The following is a 21644-nucleotide window of genomic DNA, read 5'->3' on the forward strand; positions in this document are numbered from 1 at the left end:
TGTCCTCTTGTGGTAGTTTTTCTTCTTTTAAATATGCTCTCCTCCTTTACCGAGTTGATTCCCTTTATGTATTTAAAAGTTTCTATCATATCCCCTCTGTCTCTTCTTTCTTCCAAGCTATACATGTTAAGGTCCTTTAACCTTTCCTGGTAAGTTTTTTCCTGCAATCCATGTACTAGTTTAGTAGCTCTTCTCTGAACTCTCTCTAGAGTATCTATATCCTTCTGGAGATATGGCCTCCAGTACTGCGCACAATACTCCAAGTGAGGTCTCACCAGTGTTCTGTACAGCGGCATAAGCACTTCTCTCTTTCTACTGCTTATACCTCTCCCTATACATCCAAGCATTCTGCTGGCATTTCGTGCTGCTCTATTACATTGTCTTCCCACCTTTAAGTCTTCTGAAATAATTACTCCTAAATCCCTTTCCTCGGATACTGAGGTCAGGACTGTGTCAAATATTCTATATTCTGCCCTTGGGTTTTTACGTCCCAGGTGCATTATCTTGCACTTATCCACATTAAATTTCAGTTGCCAGAGTTCTGACCATTCTTCTAGTTTTCCTAAATCCTTTTCCATTTGGCGTTTCCCTCCAGGAACATCAACCCTGTTACATATCTTTGTGTCATCAGCAAAAAGACAAACCTTACCATCGAGGCCTTTTGCAATATCACTTATGAAGATATTAAACAAAATTGGTCCCAGTACAGATCCCTGAGGTACCCCACTGGTAACATGACCTTGTTCTGAATGTTCTCCATTGACCACAACCCTCTGTTGTCTGTCACTCAGCCACTGCCTAATCCACTCAACAATATGGGAGTCCATGCTCGATGACTGCAGTTTATTGATAAGTCTTCTATGTGGGACAGTGTCAAAAGCCTTACTAAAATCTAGATATGCAATGTCTACTGCACCTCCACCGTCTATTATTTTAGTCACCCAGTCAAAAAAATCTATAAGATTTGTTTGACATGATCTCCCTGAAGTAAACCCATGTTGTTTTTCATCTTGCAATCCATGGGATTTAAGATGTTCCACAATCCTATCCTTTAATAGGGTTTCCATTAATTTGCCTACTATTGATGTCAGACTCACTGGTCTATAGTTGCTCGATTCCTCCCTACTACCTTTCTTGTGAATGGGCACGACATTTGCCAATTTCCAATCTTCCGGGACGACTTCTGTTACTAATGATTGGTTAAATAAATCTGTTAATGGTTTTGCCAGCTCACCACTAAGCTCTTTTAATAATTTTGGGTGTATCTCATCAGGACCCTGTGACTTATTTGTCTTCACTTTAGACAACAATCTTAGAACGTCTTCCTCTGTAAAGACACATGCATCAAACGATTCATTAGTCATCCTTTCAAGTGGAGGTCCTTCTCCTTTTTCTTCTGTAAAAACTGAACAGAAGTATTCATTAAGGCAGACGCCTAGCCCTTTATTCTCTTCTACATACCTTCCATCCTTTGTTTTTAATTTAGTTATTCCTTGTTTTAATTTCCTTTTTTCATTTATATATCTGAAGAATGTCTTATCCCCCTTTTTCATAGACTGAGCTAGTTTTTCTTCTGCCTGCGCTTTAGAAGTTCTTATAACTTGCTTGGCCTCTTTCTGCCTAATCTTGTAGATTTCCTTATCTTCATTGCTCTGGGTTTTTTTATAATTACAAAATGCTAGCTTTTTATTTTTAATGATTTGGGCCACTTCTGCTGAGTACCACAGTGGTCTCTTCCTTTTTTTGCTTTTACTGACAAGTCTAATGCAATTTTCTGTTGCCTTCAATAATGCACCTTTTAAGTAGTCCCATTTCTCCTGGACTCCATGTAATCCGTACCAGTCTGATAAGGACTCATTTATGACTAATTTCATTTTTGAAAAGTCTGTTTTTCTAAAATCTAAAACTTTTGTTTTTGTGTGGTGTGACTCTTTCACAGTTCTTATATTAAACCACACTGACTGGTGATCACTGGATCCCAAGGTTTCGCCTACAGTGACATCATATACCGAATCCCCATTTGTGAATACCAAATCCAAAATGGCCTCCCTCCGGGTTGGCTCCTCAACCACTTGTTGCAGAGACAACCCCAGTAGGGAATTTAGAATATCTGTACTCCTGGTAGAACTTGCTATTTTGGTTTTCCAGTTTATATCTGGAAGATTGAAATCTCCCATAATGATAACTTCTCCTTTTCATTGTCATTTTAGCTATTTCTTCAACTAGTAGATCATCTAGTTCTTTGACTTGACCAGGTGGTCTATATATCACACCTACACGAGTTACTGCATGATTAGCAAACTGCAATGTAACCCAAACTGACTCTATGTTGGCTTCACCAACTTGTATTAGGTTAGATTTAATGCTATCTTTCACATACAGGGCCACTCCTCCTCCTTTCTTGCCTTCTCTGTCTCTTCTGTATAAAGAGTACCCTGGTATGGTTATGTCCCAGTCATTTCTTTCATTAAACCATGTCTCCGTAACAGCCACTAAATCTACAAGCAGGGTATTTTCTGACTAAAGTTCCATTTTAAAGCAAAATTGAACCCTCCTATCCTTTAGTTTACAGCCAAGGAAGCTGCTTCTGTTTGATCTGCAACTGCCATGTGCAGTACATGTCATCAGTTAGGACACCGGCCACTTGATGGTTTGACAGTCTGGTTGAGGAAACAAGCAAATGTGAGAGTTAGCAATTCCGGCATTCCAGGAATGTAACTGTTTTTGAATCCGTTAAATCGATGGGTTTAGTTCTGCTTTATGATTTACTGCTGTTCAGGGGCTCTGGACTTCAGCAAAATGGCAGCCTCCAGCAAGAAGAGACAGGAGCAATGCTGGAGGCAATTTACAGCACACACTCATTTTGGTAGCATAATTATTAATGTGGAATGTATGTTCCTTGCTAAACATTATTATTTTTTTTTTTTGTCAGGTTGTTATGGGTAAAGTTCCGCTTTAAAAATAATAAGATTCTAAGGAAAATTGAGTTTGTGGCAGTTCCCCATATTTCTTCTATGTTTTATTTTTTTGGGAACATGCACCAAGCTAATGTTAGTGTTGCTCTTGGGGATATGTAGCAAAGTCAATTTTTTAAAAATGGTTTGATAAACGTACATGACGTACGCTTATCTTTCTACAAGATTGTTCTCACTAATTGAACTGCGTGTGCATCATTGAAAAGTGGACTTTTTTCCCCAAGAAACGGGTTGGATAAAAATCAGGATATGCAAGATTATATGTGATGTATACTGTGTATCAATGTTGCAGTGCGCGCATTCATAGTTTTACCAGAGCGACTCTGTCAATGTCAGATTTATGTGGAAAACAAATTTGAAATACTTTTATTTGTGTTTAGAATCGAGTGCATGCCATAAATATCCTCCTTTCCTTCTCTAAAGATCTGTTCTTTTTAGTATTGTGTGCAATCTCCCCTGTGTGACAATGTAACGTTTATCTTCCTGCAGGCCAGGCTGGATATGGCTTTCGGGACCCATCACACGTACGTTTCCAGAATAGTTTAGTTTATTTAATAAGATAAATGTTGTCTAAAACGTTGTATGTAGTTATACATATTCTTATATATATATATATATATATATATATATATATATATATATATATATATATATACATATAAAAATATGTATGTGTGTGTATGTGTGTGTGTGTGTGTATATATATATATATATATATATATATATATATATATATAGTATGTGTGTGTGTGGAAATATATATATATAATTTTTTTTAAAAAAATGAAACAGTAAAGTTAGCCCAGTTTTTTTGTAAAATTTAAAAGAATGATGTTACGTCGAGAATCATGATTTTTATTCTAAGCAAAAAAAATCTTGATTCTCATTTTATCCAGAATTATGTAGTTATATATATAATCTATATACAGTGCCTTGCGAAAGTATTCGGCCCCCTTGAACTTTTCGACCTTTTGCCACATTTCAGGCTTCAAACATAAAGATATAAAACTGTAATTTTTTGTGAAGAATCAACAAATGGGACACAATCATCAGTGGAACAAAATTTATTGATTATTTCAAACTTTGTTAACAAATAAAAAAACTGAAAAATTGGGCGTGCAAAATTATTCAGCCCCCTTACTTTCAGTGCAGCAAACTCTCTCCAGAAGTTCAGTGAGGATCTCTGAATGATCCAATGTTGACCTAAATGACTAATGATGATAAATAGAATCCACCTGTGTGTAATCAAGTCTCCGTATAAATGCACCTGCACTGTGATAGTCTCAGAGGTCCGTTTAAAGCGCAGAGAGCATCATGAAGAACAACACACCAGGCAGGTCCGAGATACTGTAGTGGAGAAGTTTAAAGGCGGATTTGGATACAAAAAGATTTCCCAAGCTTTAAACATCCCAAGGAGCACTGTGCAAGCGATAATATTGAAATGGAAGGAGTATCAGACCACTGCAAATCTACGAAGACCTGGCCGTCCCTCTAAACTTTCAGCTCATACAAGGAGAAGACTGATCAGAGATGCAGCCAAGAGGCCCATGATCACTCTGGATGAACTGCAGAGATCTACAGCTGAGGTGGGAGACTCTGTCCATAGGACAACAATCAGTCGTATACTGCACAAATCTGGCCTTTATGGAAGAGTGGCAAGAAGAAAGCCATTTCTTAAAGATATCCATAAAAAGTGTTGTTTAAAGTTTGCCACAAGCCACCTGGGAGACACCAAACATGTGGAAGAAGGGGCTCTGGTCAGATGAAACCAAAATCAAACTTTTTGGCAACAATGCAAAACGTTATGTTTGGCGTAAAAGCAACACAGCTCATCACCCTGAACACACCATCCCCACTGTCAAACATGGTGGTGGCAGCATCATGGTTTGGGCCTGCTTTTCTTCAGCAGGGACAGGGAAGATGGTTAAAATTGATGGGAAGATGGATGGAGCCAAATACAGGACCATTCTGGAAGAAAACCTGATGAAGTCTGCAAAAGACCTGAGACTGGGACGGAGATTTGTCTTCCAACAAGACAATGATCCAAAACATAAAGCAAAATCTACAATGGAATGGTTCACAAATAAACATATCCAGGTGTTAGAATGGCCAAGTCAAAGTCCAGACCTGAATCCAATTGAGAATCTGTGGAAAGAACTGAAAACTGCTGTTCACAAACGCTCTCCATCCAACCTCACTGAGCTCGAGCTGTTTTGCGAGGAATGGGCAAAAATTTCAGCCTCTCGATGTGCAAAACTGATAGAGACATACCCCAAGCGACTTACAGCTGTAATCGCAGCAAAAGGTGGCGCTACAAAGTATTCACTTAAGGGGGCTGAATAATTTTGCACGCCCAATTTTTCAGTTTTTCATTTGTTAAAAAAGTTTGAATTATCCAATAAATTTCATTCCACTTCATGATTGTGTCCCACTTGTTGTTGATTCTTCACAAAAAATTACAGTTTTATATCTTTATGTTTGAAGCCTGAAATGTGGCAAAAGGTCAAAAAGTTCAAGGGGGCCGAATACTTTCGCAAGGCACTGTATATATCTATATATATCTATATTATATGTGTATGTATGTATGTATGTGTAATGTTTATATATAATCACACACACAGTGGCTTAGTGGTTAGCAATCCTTCCTTGCAGCACTTTGGATGCTCTCCCTGTGTTTGTGTGGGAGTACACTCCAATATATCTTCTTCTGCTTTTCTTTTTTCCAGGAAGATGATGATCCTGTTATATGAGGAGGGTCTGCGGGTGGTCATTCACACCAGCAATCTAATTCATGATGACTGGCACCAGAAGACTCAGGGGTATGTACATCCACGTTTCCATAATCTCTTGTATCAGTATACAGTCAGGCAGTGGTGTAGCAGCACTTTCTAATTAAACAAAAATACTTCAAGCATTTGTAGACCCTTCCATATACCCAGTGAAGTGACTGGCCTCAGGTGATACACAGATACAAACGATAGAGGATACAAATCCTCCTACAAAAGTTGTGCCTGTTTACCTGCAGTCTTCTCTTATCTACATTTGTTCAAAGTGCAGGCTTTGTAAAGCTTAAAGTGGCTGTTAAGCCATGGAGTGTCATTTCTACAATCACCTCTATTACATTAACTGATGTGCCCAGTGTATGTGGTTTTGTAAAAAATAAGCCATTCTATACTGTATTTCTGAGTGACGCTCAGCTCTCACGTGACCGGCTGACTCTCTCCTCTCCCAATCTGACAGCTGTAGTGGTGAGGGCTGAGAAACCCCCGCTATCGTTAGCTGGGAGGAGGAGAGGAGAAGAGAGACGGTCGGTCACGTGAGCGCTGAGTGGAGCTCGGAAATACAGTATCGAACGGTTTATCTTTACAAAACCACATACACTGCGCACATCAGTTATTGTAATAGAGAGGATTGTAAAAATGACACTCAGGAATGATAGCAGCAGTCAGATTTGACAAGCAGGGAGAAGAGGACGGAGGTGGACAGAGCAGAGCTGCGGATGACAGACTCGCGTAAACTGACCACAGTGTCAGGGCTCAGCAGCCATGATAAACCGTGGTCAGTTAACAGGGGGGAAGGCAGAACTAGGCAGGATCAGCCAGGTATTTCAGGTGATACAGTGGGCCACATTACACAGCACAAGCACTGTGCTATATAACCTGCTTTAAAGGAACAGGATCCATATTTTTTTTTTTATATTGTTAGGGTTACAAACACTTTTAAGTGTTACTAAACCTACAACCATAAACAGTGCCGGGACAAGGTCATCAAGTGCCCAGGGCAAGGATGCCAAACTGCCCCCCCCCCCCCTTACCTTGGGGTTAGGGTCAAGGCGCCCCCCCCCCCCCCAATCCCTCCAATAAACCATTGCGCTCAGGGCAACCTCTCTTCCTGCCCACCCCTTGTCCCGGCCCTGACCATAAAATCAGTCTGTATATGCCGTAAAGCATGCTTGTTATACTCACTGTGGAATCTAAGGGGTTAATCCTCCGCATTGTGCTAACAGGCTGTTTGATTCTGTCTTTTCTGATCTTTCCCTTCTTCCACTGTCCCCAATCCATCTTCTGATAAGACAGAGCTCTAGGAGGCACTCTGCACATGCTCAGTTTGGTGTGTATTGCTAGAGAGTTTTTTTTTTCTTGGGAGGGTACATTTGATCAGCACACGGTCAATCAGTACTGTCCAGACAGAGGGTCAGGGTTCCTGCAGTCTCATAGGACAATCAGAGTAGAATGAAAACTCCTTCAAAAAGCTTTAACCATACACTTGTACAAGTCACAAGACTGCTATATACTGCTGATGGGAATAATTGCATATCCATGCTCTGTGTACTGTGGGAGACCAGATATAGTGACTGCAGGCTCCTGAGGAGAGCAGGTATAGTGACTGCAGGCTCCTGGGGAGACCAGATATAGTGACTGCAGGCTCCTGGGGAGACCAGATATAGTGACTGCAGGCTCCTGGGGAGACCAGATATAGTGAATGCAGGCTCATGGGGAGACCAGATATAGTGAATGTAGGCTCCTGGGGAGACCAGATATAGTGAATGCAGGCTCCTGGGGAGACCAGCTATAGTGACTGCAGGCTCCTGGGGAGACCAGATATAGTGAATGCAGGCTCCTGGGGAGACCAGATATAGTGACTGCAGGCTCCTGGGGAGACCAGATATAGTGACTGCAGGCTCCTGGGGAGACCAGATATAGTGACTGCAGGCTCCTGGGGAGACCAGATATAGTGAATGCAGGCTCCTGGGGAGACCAGATATAGTGAATGCAGGCTCCTGGGGAGACCAGATATAGTGACTGCAGGCTCCTGGGGAGACCAGATATAGTGACTGCAGGGGCCTGGGTTTAGTAACACTTTAACTGTCTGAAAGGGGGTGGAAAGCTAAAGCTACGCTCTGCAGAGCTTAGTGAGGAGAGCTCTGGGAACGGATTGGAGGGAAGGGACCCCCCCCTTCACACAGCACACAGGAAGAGAGCTGAGGCTGTCAATCACAGGCTGTGTGCTGAAGCTCCCTCCTCGTCCCTTTTTTTTTTTTTTTTTGTGTCAGCAAAACTTGGCAGAAGTGACTTATGCTGATAGCAAAGGAAGGAGGCAGCAGACTTGTGGTGTCACTCAGTGCCCCTTGTGCTAGCTACATCTTTGACAGCCTCAGTGCATAGGAAGCATTTCCCAGTAAGGCTTTGCAATTGCAGGACGTAGAAAGCATGGGGGAGCTGAATGACCACACAAGTTGCATGGTGTCACAGGTAAATGGCCAGCAGCTTCTAGCGCTGATTGCTGGACAGCCAGAGCATAGACCAGGGGTCTCCAAACTATGGCCCTCAAGTTGTTCAGGAACTACAATTCCCATCATGCCTAGTGATGTCTGTGTCAGAGTTTTACAATGCCTCATGGGATGTGTAGTTCCGCAACAGCTGCAGGGCCGTAGTTTGAGGATCCCTGGGCCATAGACAGAATTCAAACTAGGAGCTTTTTTTTTTTTTCAAGGTTCTTGCTTTGTACGGCTGTTTTTAATGTTGTAATTCTAGATTGAAGTTCCACTTTTAAATTAGAAGTTGTTGCTTCAGATTTTCTTTTGCAATCTTACAAACTTGTAGAGTTAAAAATAACAAATTGTCACTTACATAAGCCATCATCCTAGTGCAGGATAAACGTGTGACTACACAATGCCTGTATTGGTGGCGGCCAGCATCCCTCCCTGTGCCGGCACCATTGTCCTGTCTGTGATCCGTTGCCGTCTTTTGTCCTCCCATCACATCTAAAAGCTTTTACCTTCCCTGGCTGTACCAGCGGCACTGCGGGCCATTCCCAGACACATTCGCTTTCCCTGCGTGTTCGGATTTGTCCCGCATCTTCCCGGCTTTCAGACCATAGAACTGGTATCTTATGGTTACTGCCTGCTGAGGCTCTTCTGTACTAAAAATTGTAAAGCCTTCCTCTAATCTTTTAATCATTGTTAGAAATTTTAAACAAAATGTTGAGAAATATTCAGGTACAGTTACTTACATGGAAAGGATTTTAGCAAACTTTATTGGTGATTCTTGACGACTTCTGTTCTGGAAATTGACCATTGCTCGGTACTTGTGGAAATTCAGTGATTTTTGGGAGATTTTGCCTTTTTTGTAATCACATGATCAGTTCCAGCGTTATAATAGGAAACAACCTCATACCTCTGGGAGTGAAGGACAGTTGAGACACCTTCATGTGCCATGACCTTGTCTAACCACATCACCATGTGCCATGACCTTGTCTAACCACACCACCATGCACCATGACCTCCTCCAACCATACCACCATGTGCCATGTCCTCCTCCAACCACACAATTATGCACCATGACCTTCTCTAACCACACCACCATGTGCCATGACATTCTCTAACCGCACCACCATGTGCCATGACATTCTCTAACCGCACCACCATGTGCCATGACATTCTCTAACCGCACTCCCATGTGCCATGACATTCTCTAACTGCACCACCGCGTGCCAGCCATGACATTCTCTAACCGCACCACCATGTGCCATAACCTTCATCAACCACACCACCATGTGCCATGACCTTCTCTAACCACAACGCCATGTGCCATGACCTTTATCAACCACACCACCATGTGCCTTGACCTTCATCAACCACACCACCATGTGCCCTGACCTTCTCTAATCACACCACCATGTGCCCTGACCTTCTCTAACCACACCACCATGTGCTATGACCTTCTCTAACCACACCACCATGTGCCCTGACCTTCTCTAACCACGCTACCAGGTGCCCTGACCTTCATCAAGCACACCACCATGTGCCATGAACTTCATCAAGCACACCACCACCTACCAAGACCTTCTCTAGCCATCACAGAAGTCTTGCCGGCTGTTTTATCAAACCATCCTTCTCTTTCATTGCCATATGTTTTTTTAGGATCTGGTTGAGTCCACTATATCCTAAGTTGCCGGAAGGTTCATCCTCTCTAGCGGGGGAATCAATTACCAACTTCAGGTCTGACCTCATGGCGTACCTGGCATCATACAACTCCCCAAGCCTGCGTGAATGGATCGATATTATCAAACAGCATGATTTGTCAGAGACCAGGTCTGTACCCCCATCTTTTCCATCTATCTTTTATAAAGTTACTATATGATACATTTACATATTGTCGCACACCTCATTGGAATTCTGGGCAAAATCCAAAATGGAAAAAATGTCCGGCGACAGCCCCAAAGATGTGGGCGGAGAGAGAGCTAGATTGAAGGGTGATGTAACAATGCTGGCACTGTCTGCACGTTTACTTGTAGTTACTGAGCTGGATAGCATTTGGGATGGAGGCTACTGGGGAATGTAACCACCCTGCCACAGGAACCTGCTTGCCCTTACTTTGGCCGGATCAACAGGTACTTTTTATTTTTTAAAAAGTACTATGGATCAGTATGCTCTGCCCAGTTTATGGAAGGTATTATCCACATTGTATGTACTTTCAGTTTTTAAACCTAAATATACATTCAATTTAAATTAGAATTACAGGCATGGTATAATTTTACATAACTTAAGCTATAAATATTAATTTGTTGTGCATTCCCTTTAAATGATAAGATAACCATAAACCATCAGTGCTAAAATAGTAATGTCCGAAATCAATGATAAATTGTTACACAATGTGGTGAAAGTGTATCCCAGAACAAGAGTCCTGTGACAGACCCAACCAGGACAGGGGGCTTTTGGAGAGGACTAAGGGTAAACCTCCTACCCACTGATTATGGCCCATGGAGAGACCAGATCATTCTCTAATGATGGACAGCAACGTAATGGATGTTCAGACCGAGGCTTAGATTAATTCTATGAATAAGGACAATAAAGCTCCCCTTCTGTAGTGGATGGAAAGATGTAATATTAATCTTCCCCTCAAGAGGGGAATGTCCTCCTGCGAGGTGTAAAGTATGTATCTGAATTTTAATAAACAGTCATTCCTTTTGTTTTTACCTCAATGTCTTGTCTGTGTACGATGCTTGGGGTAAAAAGACTGGAATTAGCTCTTGGTCTGCTGAAAGGGTTTGAAAGAGCAGGAGGCACGGTTTGGTGGAAGCACACAAGCGGGGGTGCCAAGGTATTCTCATTTAATAACTGTTTATTGAAAATAAAAGGAAATACAAATACGGTACAACACTTACAAATATAGGAAGTGAAGCAGACCATAACCTATATGGATAAACAAGTGAAAAGAGCGATACAACAACATTGCGTGTCATAGGCCGTAGTATTGAATTCTGACGAAAGTCAACAAGGGGTTGTAGGTCCAGTTTATTCAAGAAAGAAGGTATAGAGAAAAAGAGAGTAATGCCCTGTACACACTATCAGATTATCTGAAGACTTTTGTCTGCAGACTTACCAAAACCATATAATATGAGGTCAAACCTAAACACTTTCAATTTGTATGCAATCCGGCAGGCCCTTGCACTACATAGAAAAGGTAAATCTGAAGACAAAAGTCTTCAGATAATCTGATAGTGTGTACAGGGCATAAGGAGAGAAAGATAGAAAAGAAGAAAGAGGAAACTGGGAGGGAAGGGGAACCCGACCAGTGGATGCAACAAAGAGGTTAGGCACTGCCGATGATAATGATAAGAAGGCGGGTATGGCCCAAGCAATTGTACATGCATATACATTAGGTAGCGTGAGACATCATTTCTGCATACTCCGAAAAGAAGTTAAAGGCGAGCCAGCAGGCCCATATCTTATGAAAGATGTGGGCACGGTCTTTAAGATCAAAGGGGAGATCTTCCATACGTGCTATATGTTCAATTGATTGTAACCAGAGGCGTACGGTGGGAACAGTGGTCTGTTTCCAGAATTTGGGTGCCAAGGTATTCTGTCACAAATCCAAATCAAGTAGAAAGTACTCACACGTGGCCACTTCAGTGCTTCCACCACCACAAAATTTCATAACCTCTTACCAGAAGCTTAGGACCTCATAAACAAAGGTCATATGCGCCAGGTAATATGGATGATCATCTCCTCATGATCCATTGGACAAACCACCACACACCGAAAAGGCGTAATCCATATATATATATATATATAACTGTATGAAGCAAAAAGCTGGAATGGAAGAAATGTATACAGCATGGAAACTCGAAAACGCTGCCTGCCAGTATGCGTAATGACGTCAGCCTGCTAAGCTCTGCAGGGCTGATGTCATCATGCTTGCTGGCGAGCTGCATTTTCAGTGTGCGGTGATTTGTGCATTGGACCATGCGGAGGTAATCATCCATGTTATGTGGTGGTTTCTACATTGGACCTTCAGGATGTTACATGTGTGCTTCATTTATAAGGTGCTAAACTTCTGGTAGGAGGATTGTAATTTTGTGGTGGTGGAAGCACTGAAGTGGTCACATGCTCACTTGATTTAAACTCTTTTTCTATGATACTTTTTCGCTATATTGTGTAACAATTCATAGTTGATATCTGACTTCACTATCTTCGCACTGGTGGTTTATTGTTCTGTTATCCTTTAAAGGGGAAAGCGCAACAATGTAACTATGTAAAAATGTTCCTTACCTAAAATCCTTCTTTAAAAATGCCTTTTATGTTTCGTCCATATATCAATGAAAATATTTTTTATTTAAATCAGAGTGTACCTGATTGGATCCACACCTGGAAGATATCAAGGCCACGATAAAGAGAAATGGGGGCATTTACGTTTGAGAAAGGTAAGTGGGATACATTGTTTCACTGTTTTGTGTCATATCGGTAGACCTTAGCCAGGGCACTGTGGCATAATAGAGCACAGGTTTGTTCAAACTACTAAACGGGGGTTTTTATTGTGTGAATATGGGGTAAGATGATCCAGTTAAGGAATTTGTACGTATTAAGCCGACCGTACATGGGTCGAATTCCGAAATAACTTTCTTTCAAAAATGGTAACTAAGGCCGGCCAAAATACTGAACCAGCCGAGATTCGAACCATTACTGGGCAGGCTGACTGTACCAAGTTGATCAATCAACTTGGGTACAACCAGTCTGCCAGATTCACTTACGATTATCGCAGGCGACTACTATACCCATTAGCGATAATCACATTCTTCCCTCATCAGGAGAAGACAATAGCCCGGCAGGAGGGATTTCTGCATCAACACTGTCTGTGTTGATGGGGGAATCTGTCTGTGTTAATGGGGGAATCGAATGAATTCCTTTCCTGCAACCCATTAGCTCTGTGTATGGCGGCCTAAGAATTTTCATTCTAATTTCGCACCATTAGTGAGCAGCAGCAATAGCTGATTTTCGTATGGCCATTGCATTTTGCATGTAGGAGATTTTTTTAAAAACGGACCTCAGACCTCACGACTACACTAAAAAAAAAAAAAAAAATTTCTGAAAAAAAAAATCGGCCCTTTAAACCATTTACTAGGCAACGACGTTTGACGTCGCTCTGGTCCTCCAAGACCATAGAGTTGAGTGAGGGCCATCTTGCCCTCACGCGACTTCCTGTCTGTGAGGTGCCGGGACCGGACCGTTTTCCCTGCTGCGGGTGGGTCCGGTAAGTGGGGAAAACAGCTGGGATGCGGCGGAAGGGAGGGGGCACCTCTTCCACCGCACCGTAAGGGTGATCCCGCGGCGAATCCGCCAATGGGACCACCCCTATCTGAAAGCCGACCGCCCGCCGAAAAAAATACCAGGGTTATGGCAGCTATCTGCTGCTATATCCCCGGTATTTAGCGTCAAAGGAGCAACGTAAATAGTCGCTGGGCAGTCGGTAAGTGGTTAAAAAAAAAAGTATATGTGGACAAAGATTCCATGAACAAAAAGTACCAACTTTTAGGGCTTGAGTGTTGGAAGGATACAATCCCATCCTTTCCTCTACTGAACAAGTGGAAAGTGTGCCAACATTGTGTGATATCTTCAGTAGAACTTTGTTATATAGTAATATCTTCTACTCCCCAGGGGACTTCATAAATCAGCATATCACATGGAGGGTGTGCTTTCTGTTTAGATCCCTGGTGCCAAACATGCAAGCCGCATGCGGTCTGCCGATCCTCTGCGTATGGAGCTATTAGGCACTGGTTAGGCAGCAGAGTGGCATGGGGTGCCAGGAGAGAGGTGTGTGTTTACCAATGAGGGGGGTAACTTTCACTGCCATAACCACCAGTCCAGGGGAATTAACTTTCACTGCAATTACCACTAATGAAGGGGGCTGAGAGAATGAATTACACACTGCGGGTGACCACCCATGTCTGTGTGTGTGTGTATCCACCCACACCAATGCTGAGGGTTGTTATTGCACTCATTGACACCAATTCTGGGGGTTATTACTGCCACTGACACCAATGCGGTGGGTTGTTATTTACTGCCACTGACACCAAGGCTGGGAGTTGTTATTTACTGCCACTGACACCAAGGCTGGGAGTTGTTATTTACTGCCACTGACAGCAAGGCCGGGGGGTTCTTATTACTGCCACTCACACCAAATGCTGGTGGTTATTATTCCACTCACTGCCACCGAATGTTGGGGGTTATTAAAACTGCCACTGCCACCAATGCTGGGGGTTGTTATTACTGCCACCAATGCGGTGGGTTGTTATTTACTGCCACTGACACCAAGGCTGGGGGTTGTTATTTACTGCCACTGACACCAAGGCTGGGGGTTGTTATTTACTGCCACTGACAGCAAGGCCGGGGGGTTCTTATTACTGCCACTCACACCAAATGCTGGTGGTTATTATTCCACTCACTGCCACCGAATGTTGGGGGTTATTAAAACTGCCACTGCCACCAATGCTGGGGGTTGTTATTACTGCCACTGCCACCAATGCTGGGGGTTTTTATTACTGCCACTGTCACCAATGCTGGGGGTTGTTATTACTGCCACTGCCACCAATGCTGGGGGTTGTTATTTCTGCCACTCACACCAATACTAAGGGATGTTATTGCACTAATTGACACCAATTCTGGGGGGTTATTATTACTGCCACTCACACCAATGCTGGGGGTTGTTATTACTGCCACTGACCCCGAGGCTGGGGGTTATTACTGCCACTCACACCAATGCTGGGGGTTGTTATTACTGCCACTCACAGCAATGCTGGTGGTTGTTATTGCACTCACTGACACCAATGCTGGAGGTTATTACTGCCACTGCCACCAATGCTGGAGGTTGTTATTACTGCCACTGCCACCAATGCTGGGGGTTGTTATAACTGCCTCTCACACCAAGGCTGGGGGTTGTTGTTAGTGGCACTCACACCAATGCTGGTGGTCATTATTACTGCCTCTCACACCAAGGCTGGGGGTTAATATTACTGGCACTCACACCAATACTGGTGGTTGTTATTGCACTCACTGACACCAATGCTGGGGGTTATTATAACTGGCACTGACACCAATGCTGGGGGGTTATTGTACTCCAAATTCTTAAAAAAATACCACAAAAATGAAATGTTGGGGGTGTTGAGACCTCAATGCATGGAAATGCGCTGCCATTGTGTGGCCCTCTGAAAGTGTTGGGTTTTAGACTTAAGGCACTTTATTATTTTCAAGTTGAACACCACTGGTTTAGATTGTGAGAACTGATCGGAGATACGCCATAGATCCTGCCTTAGATAGAGCTTCAGAAGACATCACAAGGAAGCTGGCAGTCCATCCTTGGTGTTCTAAAGGAGAGAGTTCTATGACAGAGGTGTAAAACTGGTTGTTATAATAAAGATGGCATTTTATAACCAATTTAATTGTTAATTTATAACATGCACCATATTCTGTGTTCCTACTTTGCAGATATTACGAGAAAAAGGAGGCCTAGTGCCGGGTATTGAATCATGGCCTGTGATTGGCCAGTTTTCCAGTATTGGTTCGATGGGAACCGACCACACCAAGTGGCTTCACTCTGAGTTTGGTGAAAGTCTGAAGACATTGGGGAAAGGGGTGAAGACCCTGCCGAAAGCAGAGAATCCTCTTCAGCTGGTATGGATGATGGGTTTGTAGTTCTTCTTTCCTTTACTGTCAGTGTTCTGTTGACACAGACACTTTTTTTCTTTTTTTTTAAATGTTATTTTTATTAAATTGTAAAACTATGTATGAAAAGATTTATCCAGGGTGTGTGATATGATGTATGGTATAATGAACAATATAGTAGTCAATATTTGTCCAAAAATATGAGGAAGTCATACACCTTCATTTAAATGTTGTGAGAAACGAAGAATGGTGGCAATTGTTTTTTTATATATTTGATATAAGACAACAAATGTAAGCGCATAAAATAGTATATTTTAACCACTTGCCTACTGGGCACTTTCACCCCCTTCCTGCCCAGGCCATTTTTGCTCTTTCAGCGCTGAATGACAATTGCGCGGTGATGCAACACTGTCCCTAAAATAAATAATTAAATAAATAAAAAATAAAAATTATCATTTTTTTCACACAAACAGAGCTTTCTTTTGGTGGTATTTAATCACTGCTGGGTTTTTTATTTTTTGCTAAACAAACGAAAAAATATTGAAAATTTAAAAAATAATACTTCATACTTTTGTTTTTAAAATTTTGCAAACCAGTCATTTTTCTCCTTGGCTGATGTGAACTGATGAGGCAGCAATGATAGGCTGCAATGATGGGCGCTGATGAGGCTGCACTAATAGGTGGCACTGAGAGGCAGCACTGAGAGGCGGCACTGATGGGCACTAAGAGGCGGCACTGATGGGCACTGAGAGACGATACTGATTGGCAGCACTAGTGGGCACTGTTGGGACTGCACTGATGATCAGGATCACTGCTCAGTGTCCTGATAATCAGTGTAGATGTCCCTTTAAGAAAAGCCTGTTATCGTCTCGCCTCTCATCATGCCAGCGTGAGGAAAGGAGTGCTGATAACCGGTTTCTGATTAGCTGTGATTGGACACAGCTGGTCATGTGATTGGCCCTTTTACCCTGATCTGCGACCAGCTGAGTCCTAAGGACTAAGTGACATTTGGTCTTTATCAGAGCTCTTGAAGGTTGGGATGGGCCAGAGATCCCAATAAGTAGTCCTGGTCTGCTTCGCAGCAACTGTCACTATGGCGCAGCCCTCGGGATCACCCCACCAATGAGTAGCAGGAACAAGAATGGCTACGTTGTGGAGGCTGCAGTACAAAACGGTAGGCAGAACAGTGATGAGGTCCAGGCAGGGGTCTTGCCCAGCTTCTTCCCGCCCACTGTATTGTGAAATGACGGACAGATGGGAGAACTCTCGTTCTGGGAATACATCCCATGCTTGCTGCAAATGTGCGACTGGGGGGGCGCACAGTGTGGCGATTGGAGGTGCGCCTTTCCCCTCGGATGCAGCACATCACCAGTCATGGTTAAGAGCCTATGACGTAGGCGCTTTACAATGTGATCATCTGTATCCAATCACCGCTGACCACAGTGTAAACAGGTAATGCTGGTTATCAGCATTCCTCTCCTCCTGCTGACAGCGCGTGAGGAGAGCGGGTAAGTGGTATTCCTCAGTGGGGACATCTGCACTGACAATCAGGGCACTGATCATCAGTGTCCTGATTATCATTGTCCACCAGTGATGCCTTTCAGTGCCCATCAGTGTCGCCTATCATTGCTGCCTATCAGTGTCCATCATTGCTGCATATTAGTGCCCCCTCCTCAGTGCCTATCAGTGCAGCCTCAACAGCGCACATCAGTAAAGGAAAACAAATCCTTATTTACAAAATGTTATAACCGAAATGAAGAGACTTTTTTTTTTCAAAAATTTTGGTCTTTTTTCATTTGTTTGGCAAAATGTAAAAACCCAGTGGTGATTATATACCACCAAAAGAAAGCTCTATCTGTCTCAAAAGATTATCAAAATGTCATATCGGTACAGTGTTGCATGACCGCGCAATTGTCATTCAAAGTGTGACAGCGCTGAAAGCTGAAAATTACCCTGGAGAAGAAGGGGTTGAAAATGCCCAGTAGGCAAGTGGTTAAGCCCATTGCTTGTGAAGCGCACAAACTGCCCTGTGATATGGAGTTGTGGTGTCTGTATGTTTTATACTTGGAAGACTTCAATAAACATAATTTTATCCACCAAATTTCCTTCTTTTGCCTCTCTTGGCAGGCAGAAGAGTTGTCAGGTCCAGGTTCTTGGCAGGTGGAAATATAGTCAGTTCCAGGCAGGGTTCTTGGCAGGCAGAAAAGTAGTCCGGTCCAGGCAGGGATCTTGGCGGGCAGAAGAGTAGTCAGGTCCAGGCAGGGGTCTTGGCAGGCAAAAGAATAGCCAGGCGCAGGTTTTTGACTGGTGGAAGTATAGTCAGTTCCAGGCAGGGCTCATGGCAGGCAGAAGAGTAGTGAGGTCCAGGTTCTTGGCAGGTGGAAGTATAGTCAGTTCCAGGCAGGGGTCTTGACAGGCAGAAGAGTAGTCCGATTGAAGCAGGGGTCTTGGCAGGCAAAAGAATAGCCAGGTGCAGGTTGTTGACTGGTGAAAGTATAGTTAGTTGCAGGCAGAAGAGTAGTGAGGTCCAGGTTATTAGCTGGTAGAAGTATAGTCAGTTCCAGGCAGGGCTCTTGGCAGGCACCAGACTGAAGAGAAGCCAGGTCTGTGCAGGCAAAAGAATAGCCAGGCGCAGGTTTTTGACTGGTGGAAGTATAGTCAGTTCCAGGCAGGGCTCATGGCAGGCAGAAGAGTAGTGAGGTCCAGGTTCTTGGCAGGTGGAAGTATAGTCAGTTCCAGGCAGGGGTCTTGACAGGCAGAAGAGTAGTCCGATTCAAGCAGGGGTCTTGGCAGGCAAAAGAATAGCCAGGTGCAGGTTGTTGACTAGTGGAAGTATAGTTAGTTGCAGGCAGAAGAGTAGTGAGGTCCAGGTTATTAGCTGGTAGAAGTATAGTCAGTTCCAGGCAGGGCTCTTGGCAGGCACCAGACTGAAGAGAAGCCAGGTCTGTGCAGGCAGAAGAGTAGTCAGATCCAGGCAGAGGTCTTGGCAGGCAGAAGAGTAGCCAGCTACAGGTTATTAGCTGGTGGAAGTATAGTCAGTTTCCAGGCAGGGCTCTTGGCAGGCAGAAAAGTAGTCAGGTCCAGGCAGGGGTCTTGGCAGGAAAAAGAATAGCCAGGTGCAGGTTTTTGACTGGTGGAAGTATAGTCAGTTCCAGGCAGGGCTCTTGGCAGGCAGAAGAGTAGTGAGGTCCAGGTTCTTGGCAGGTGGAAGTATAGTCAGTTCCAGGTAGGGGTCTTGGCAGGCAGAAGAGTAGTCAGGTCCAGGTTATTGGCAGGTGGAAGTATAGTCAGTTCCAGGCAAGGCTTTTGGCAGGCAGAAAAGTAGTCAGGTCCAGGCAGGGATCTTGGCAGGCAGAAGAGTAGTCAGGTCCAGGCAGAAGAGTAGTCAGATTCAAGCAGGGGTCTTGGCAGGCAAAGGAATAGCCAGGTGCAGGTTTTTTACTGGTGGAAGTATCGTCAGTTCCAGGCAGGGCTCTTGGCAGGCAGAAGAGTAGCCAGGTCCAGGTTATTAGCTGGTGGAAGAATAGTCAGTTCCAGGCAGGACTCTTTGCAGGCACCAGACTGAAGAGAAGCCAGGTCTATGCAGGGGTATTGGCAGGCAGAAGAGTAGTCAGGTCCAGGCAGGGGTCTTGGCAGGCAGAAGAGTAGCCAGGTCCAGGTTATTAGCTGGTGGAAGTATAGTCAGTTCCAGGCAGGGCTCTTGGCAGGCAGAAAAGTAGTCAGTTCCAGGCAGGGCTCTTGGCAGGCACCAGACTGAAGAGAAGTCAGGTCCAGGTAGGGGTCTTGGCAGGCAGAAGAGTAGTTAGAGTTGATCTGGGTCAACAGTGGTCCGGCAATCTCACAGGTGGGTTCGTTGGTGTGAATCCAAGGAGGTAATTTTAATTTGCACACATCCCACAGTGAAATCTGTAAATCAGGAATACAACCCAGGGCCTTGACCAACATTATAAGAACAGTCCATTCTGGATATGTTGTCAAAATCGACCTGCTTGTAAAATAATGTGTAGATGAGAAAATGCCTATTCCTCAGTCTATGCACACCTACCTCTACATAACTAATATCAACGTATCATTTGCAGATCTACCCCTCGGTGAATAATGTCAGGACAAGTCTGGAAGGTTACCCTGGTGAGTAGTATGTAAATCATTAGCACCTATGCAGGTAAGGGGCACCTGTAGATAAAAACACACTCTGCAGCTTTGACAAATTCTTTTAGCAACATCCTAACAATAAGGCAGAATAGGATGATGCAATCTCTGGGAGTTTTTCAGACAGGCTTTAGGAGTAGATAAATGGCCTACACCTATAGTAAGGGCATTATTCAACTTTGCTCAAAGCTGCACAGGTTTTTTTTAATATCTACAGGCACCCCTTACCTGCACAGGCAAGTTTTTTTTTGGTAAAAGTGACCTATGCCTTTAACAATGACTTGGTTATTAGCATGGCTTTACAGAACTGAGGACCTGGGTTCAGTTACCACTAGGAATGCTATCTGCATAGAGTTTGTATGTGCGTCTGTATGACTGTGGAAGGAAAATTAGGGACTGATGTGAATGATATCATGTAATTGGTTCAGTGTCCTCTGTACAGCCCTGTGGAATATGTCAGAGCTACACTATATCATCAAAAGTATTGGGACGCCTGCCTTTACACGCACATGAACTTTAATGGCATCCCAGTCTTAGTCTGTAGGGTTCAATATTGAGTTGGCCCACCCTTGGGAGCAGACATTCTGAAAGCTGACCATGAACATAATGGCCCCACCTAAAGATTTCTCTCCTCTGACGTGTTTTTTTCTCCTTCAACAGGGCTTGGTCACAGAGATGGGATTCATAGGGGGATGCATATACACTGTATTACCTAAAGTATTGGGACGCCTGCCTTTACACACACATGAACTTTAATGGCATCCCAGTCTTAGTCCGTAGGGTTCAATATTGGGTTGGCCGACCCTTTGCAGCTATCACAGCTTCAACTCTTCTGGGAAGGCCGTCCACAAGGTTTAGGAGTGTCTATGGGAATGTTTGACCATTCTTCCAGAAGCGTGTTTGTGAGGTCAGGCACTGATGCTGGGTGAGAAGGCCTTGCTCGCAGTCTCCATCGTAACATGAACTTTAATGGCACCCCAGTCTTAGTCTGTAGGGTTCAATATTGAGTTGGCCCACCCTTTGCAGCTATAACAGCTTCAACTCTTCTGGGAAGGCTGTCCACGAGATTTAGGAGTGTGTCTATGGGAATGTTTGACCATTCTTCCAGAAGCGTCTTTGTGAGGTCCGGCACTGATGTTGGGAGAGAAGGCCTGGCTCACAGTCTCCATTGTAACTCATCCCAAAGGTGTTTTTTTTTTTTTTTTTCTGGTTGAGGTCAGTCATATTCCTCCACCCCAAACTCGCTCATCCATGTCCAGCTATGTCCAAACTATGGCCCTCCAGCTGTTCAGGAACTACAATTCCCATCATGCCTAGTTATGTCTGTGAATGTCAGAGATTTACAATGTCTCATGGAAATTGTTGTTCTTGAACAGCTGGAGGGCCATAGTTTGGTCACCCCTGTAAACCCTATACTAACTATCCTGTATAGGAAAGATGAGTATGCCTACCTAATCTAGAGTGCGCTCCGGTCTGGTCACGTGATCTATCCAGCACTATACATTCTTATACATTTATATAACTGACATATACTGCAGCACTGTACAGAGAATACTAAGGTAGTCCATACAAGTACGAAT

At 43.7% G+C, this 21644-nt stretch overlaps 1 protein-coding gene across 2 annotated transcripts in view; it reads left to right on the forward strand.

Moving 5' to 3' along the window:
• The window catches only part of TDP1 (tyrosyl-DNA phosphodiesterase 1), a 162840-nt gene that overhangs the window by 33776 nt on the left and 107420 nt on the right, over positions 1-21644 (forward strand). For both annotated transcript variants that reach the window (XM_082242794.1, XM_082242795.1), the window contains exons 6-11: positions 3465-3499; positions 5702-5794; positions 9898-10068; positions 12602-12680; positions 15739-15924; positions 19995-20043. In XM_082242794.1, coding sequence (XP_082098920.1) covers positions 3465-3499; positions 5702-5794; positions 9898-10068; positions 12602-12680; positions 15739-15924; positions 19995-20043 — 613 coding nt within the window. The remainder of the gene's footprint in view (positions 1-3464; positions 3500-5701; positions 5795-9897; positions 10069-12601; positions 12681-15738; positions 15925-19994; positions 20044-21644) is intronic.

Source organism: Pelophylax lessonae (genome assembly GCF_965119305.1).
Source record: "Pelophylax lessonae genome assembly, chromosome: 13".
NCBI classification, from domain to species: domain Eukaryota; kingdom Metazoa; phylum Chordata; class Amphibia; order Anura; family Ranidae; genus Pelophylax; species Pelophylax lessonae.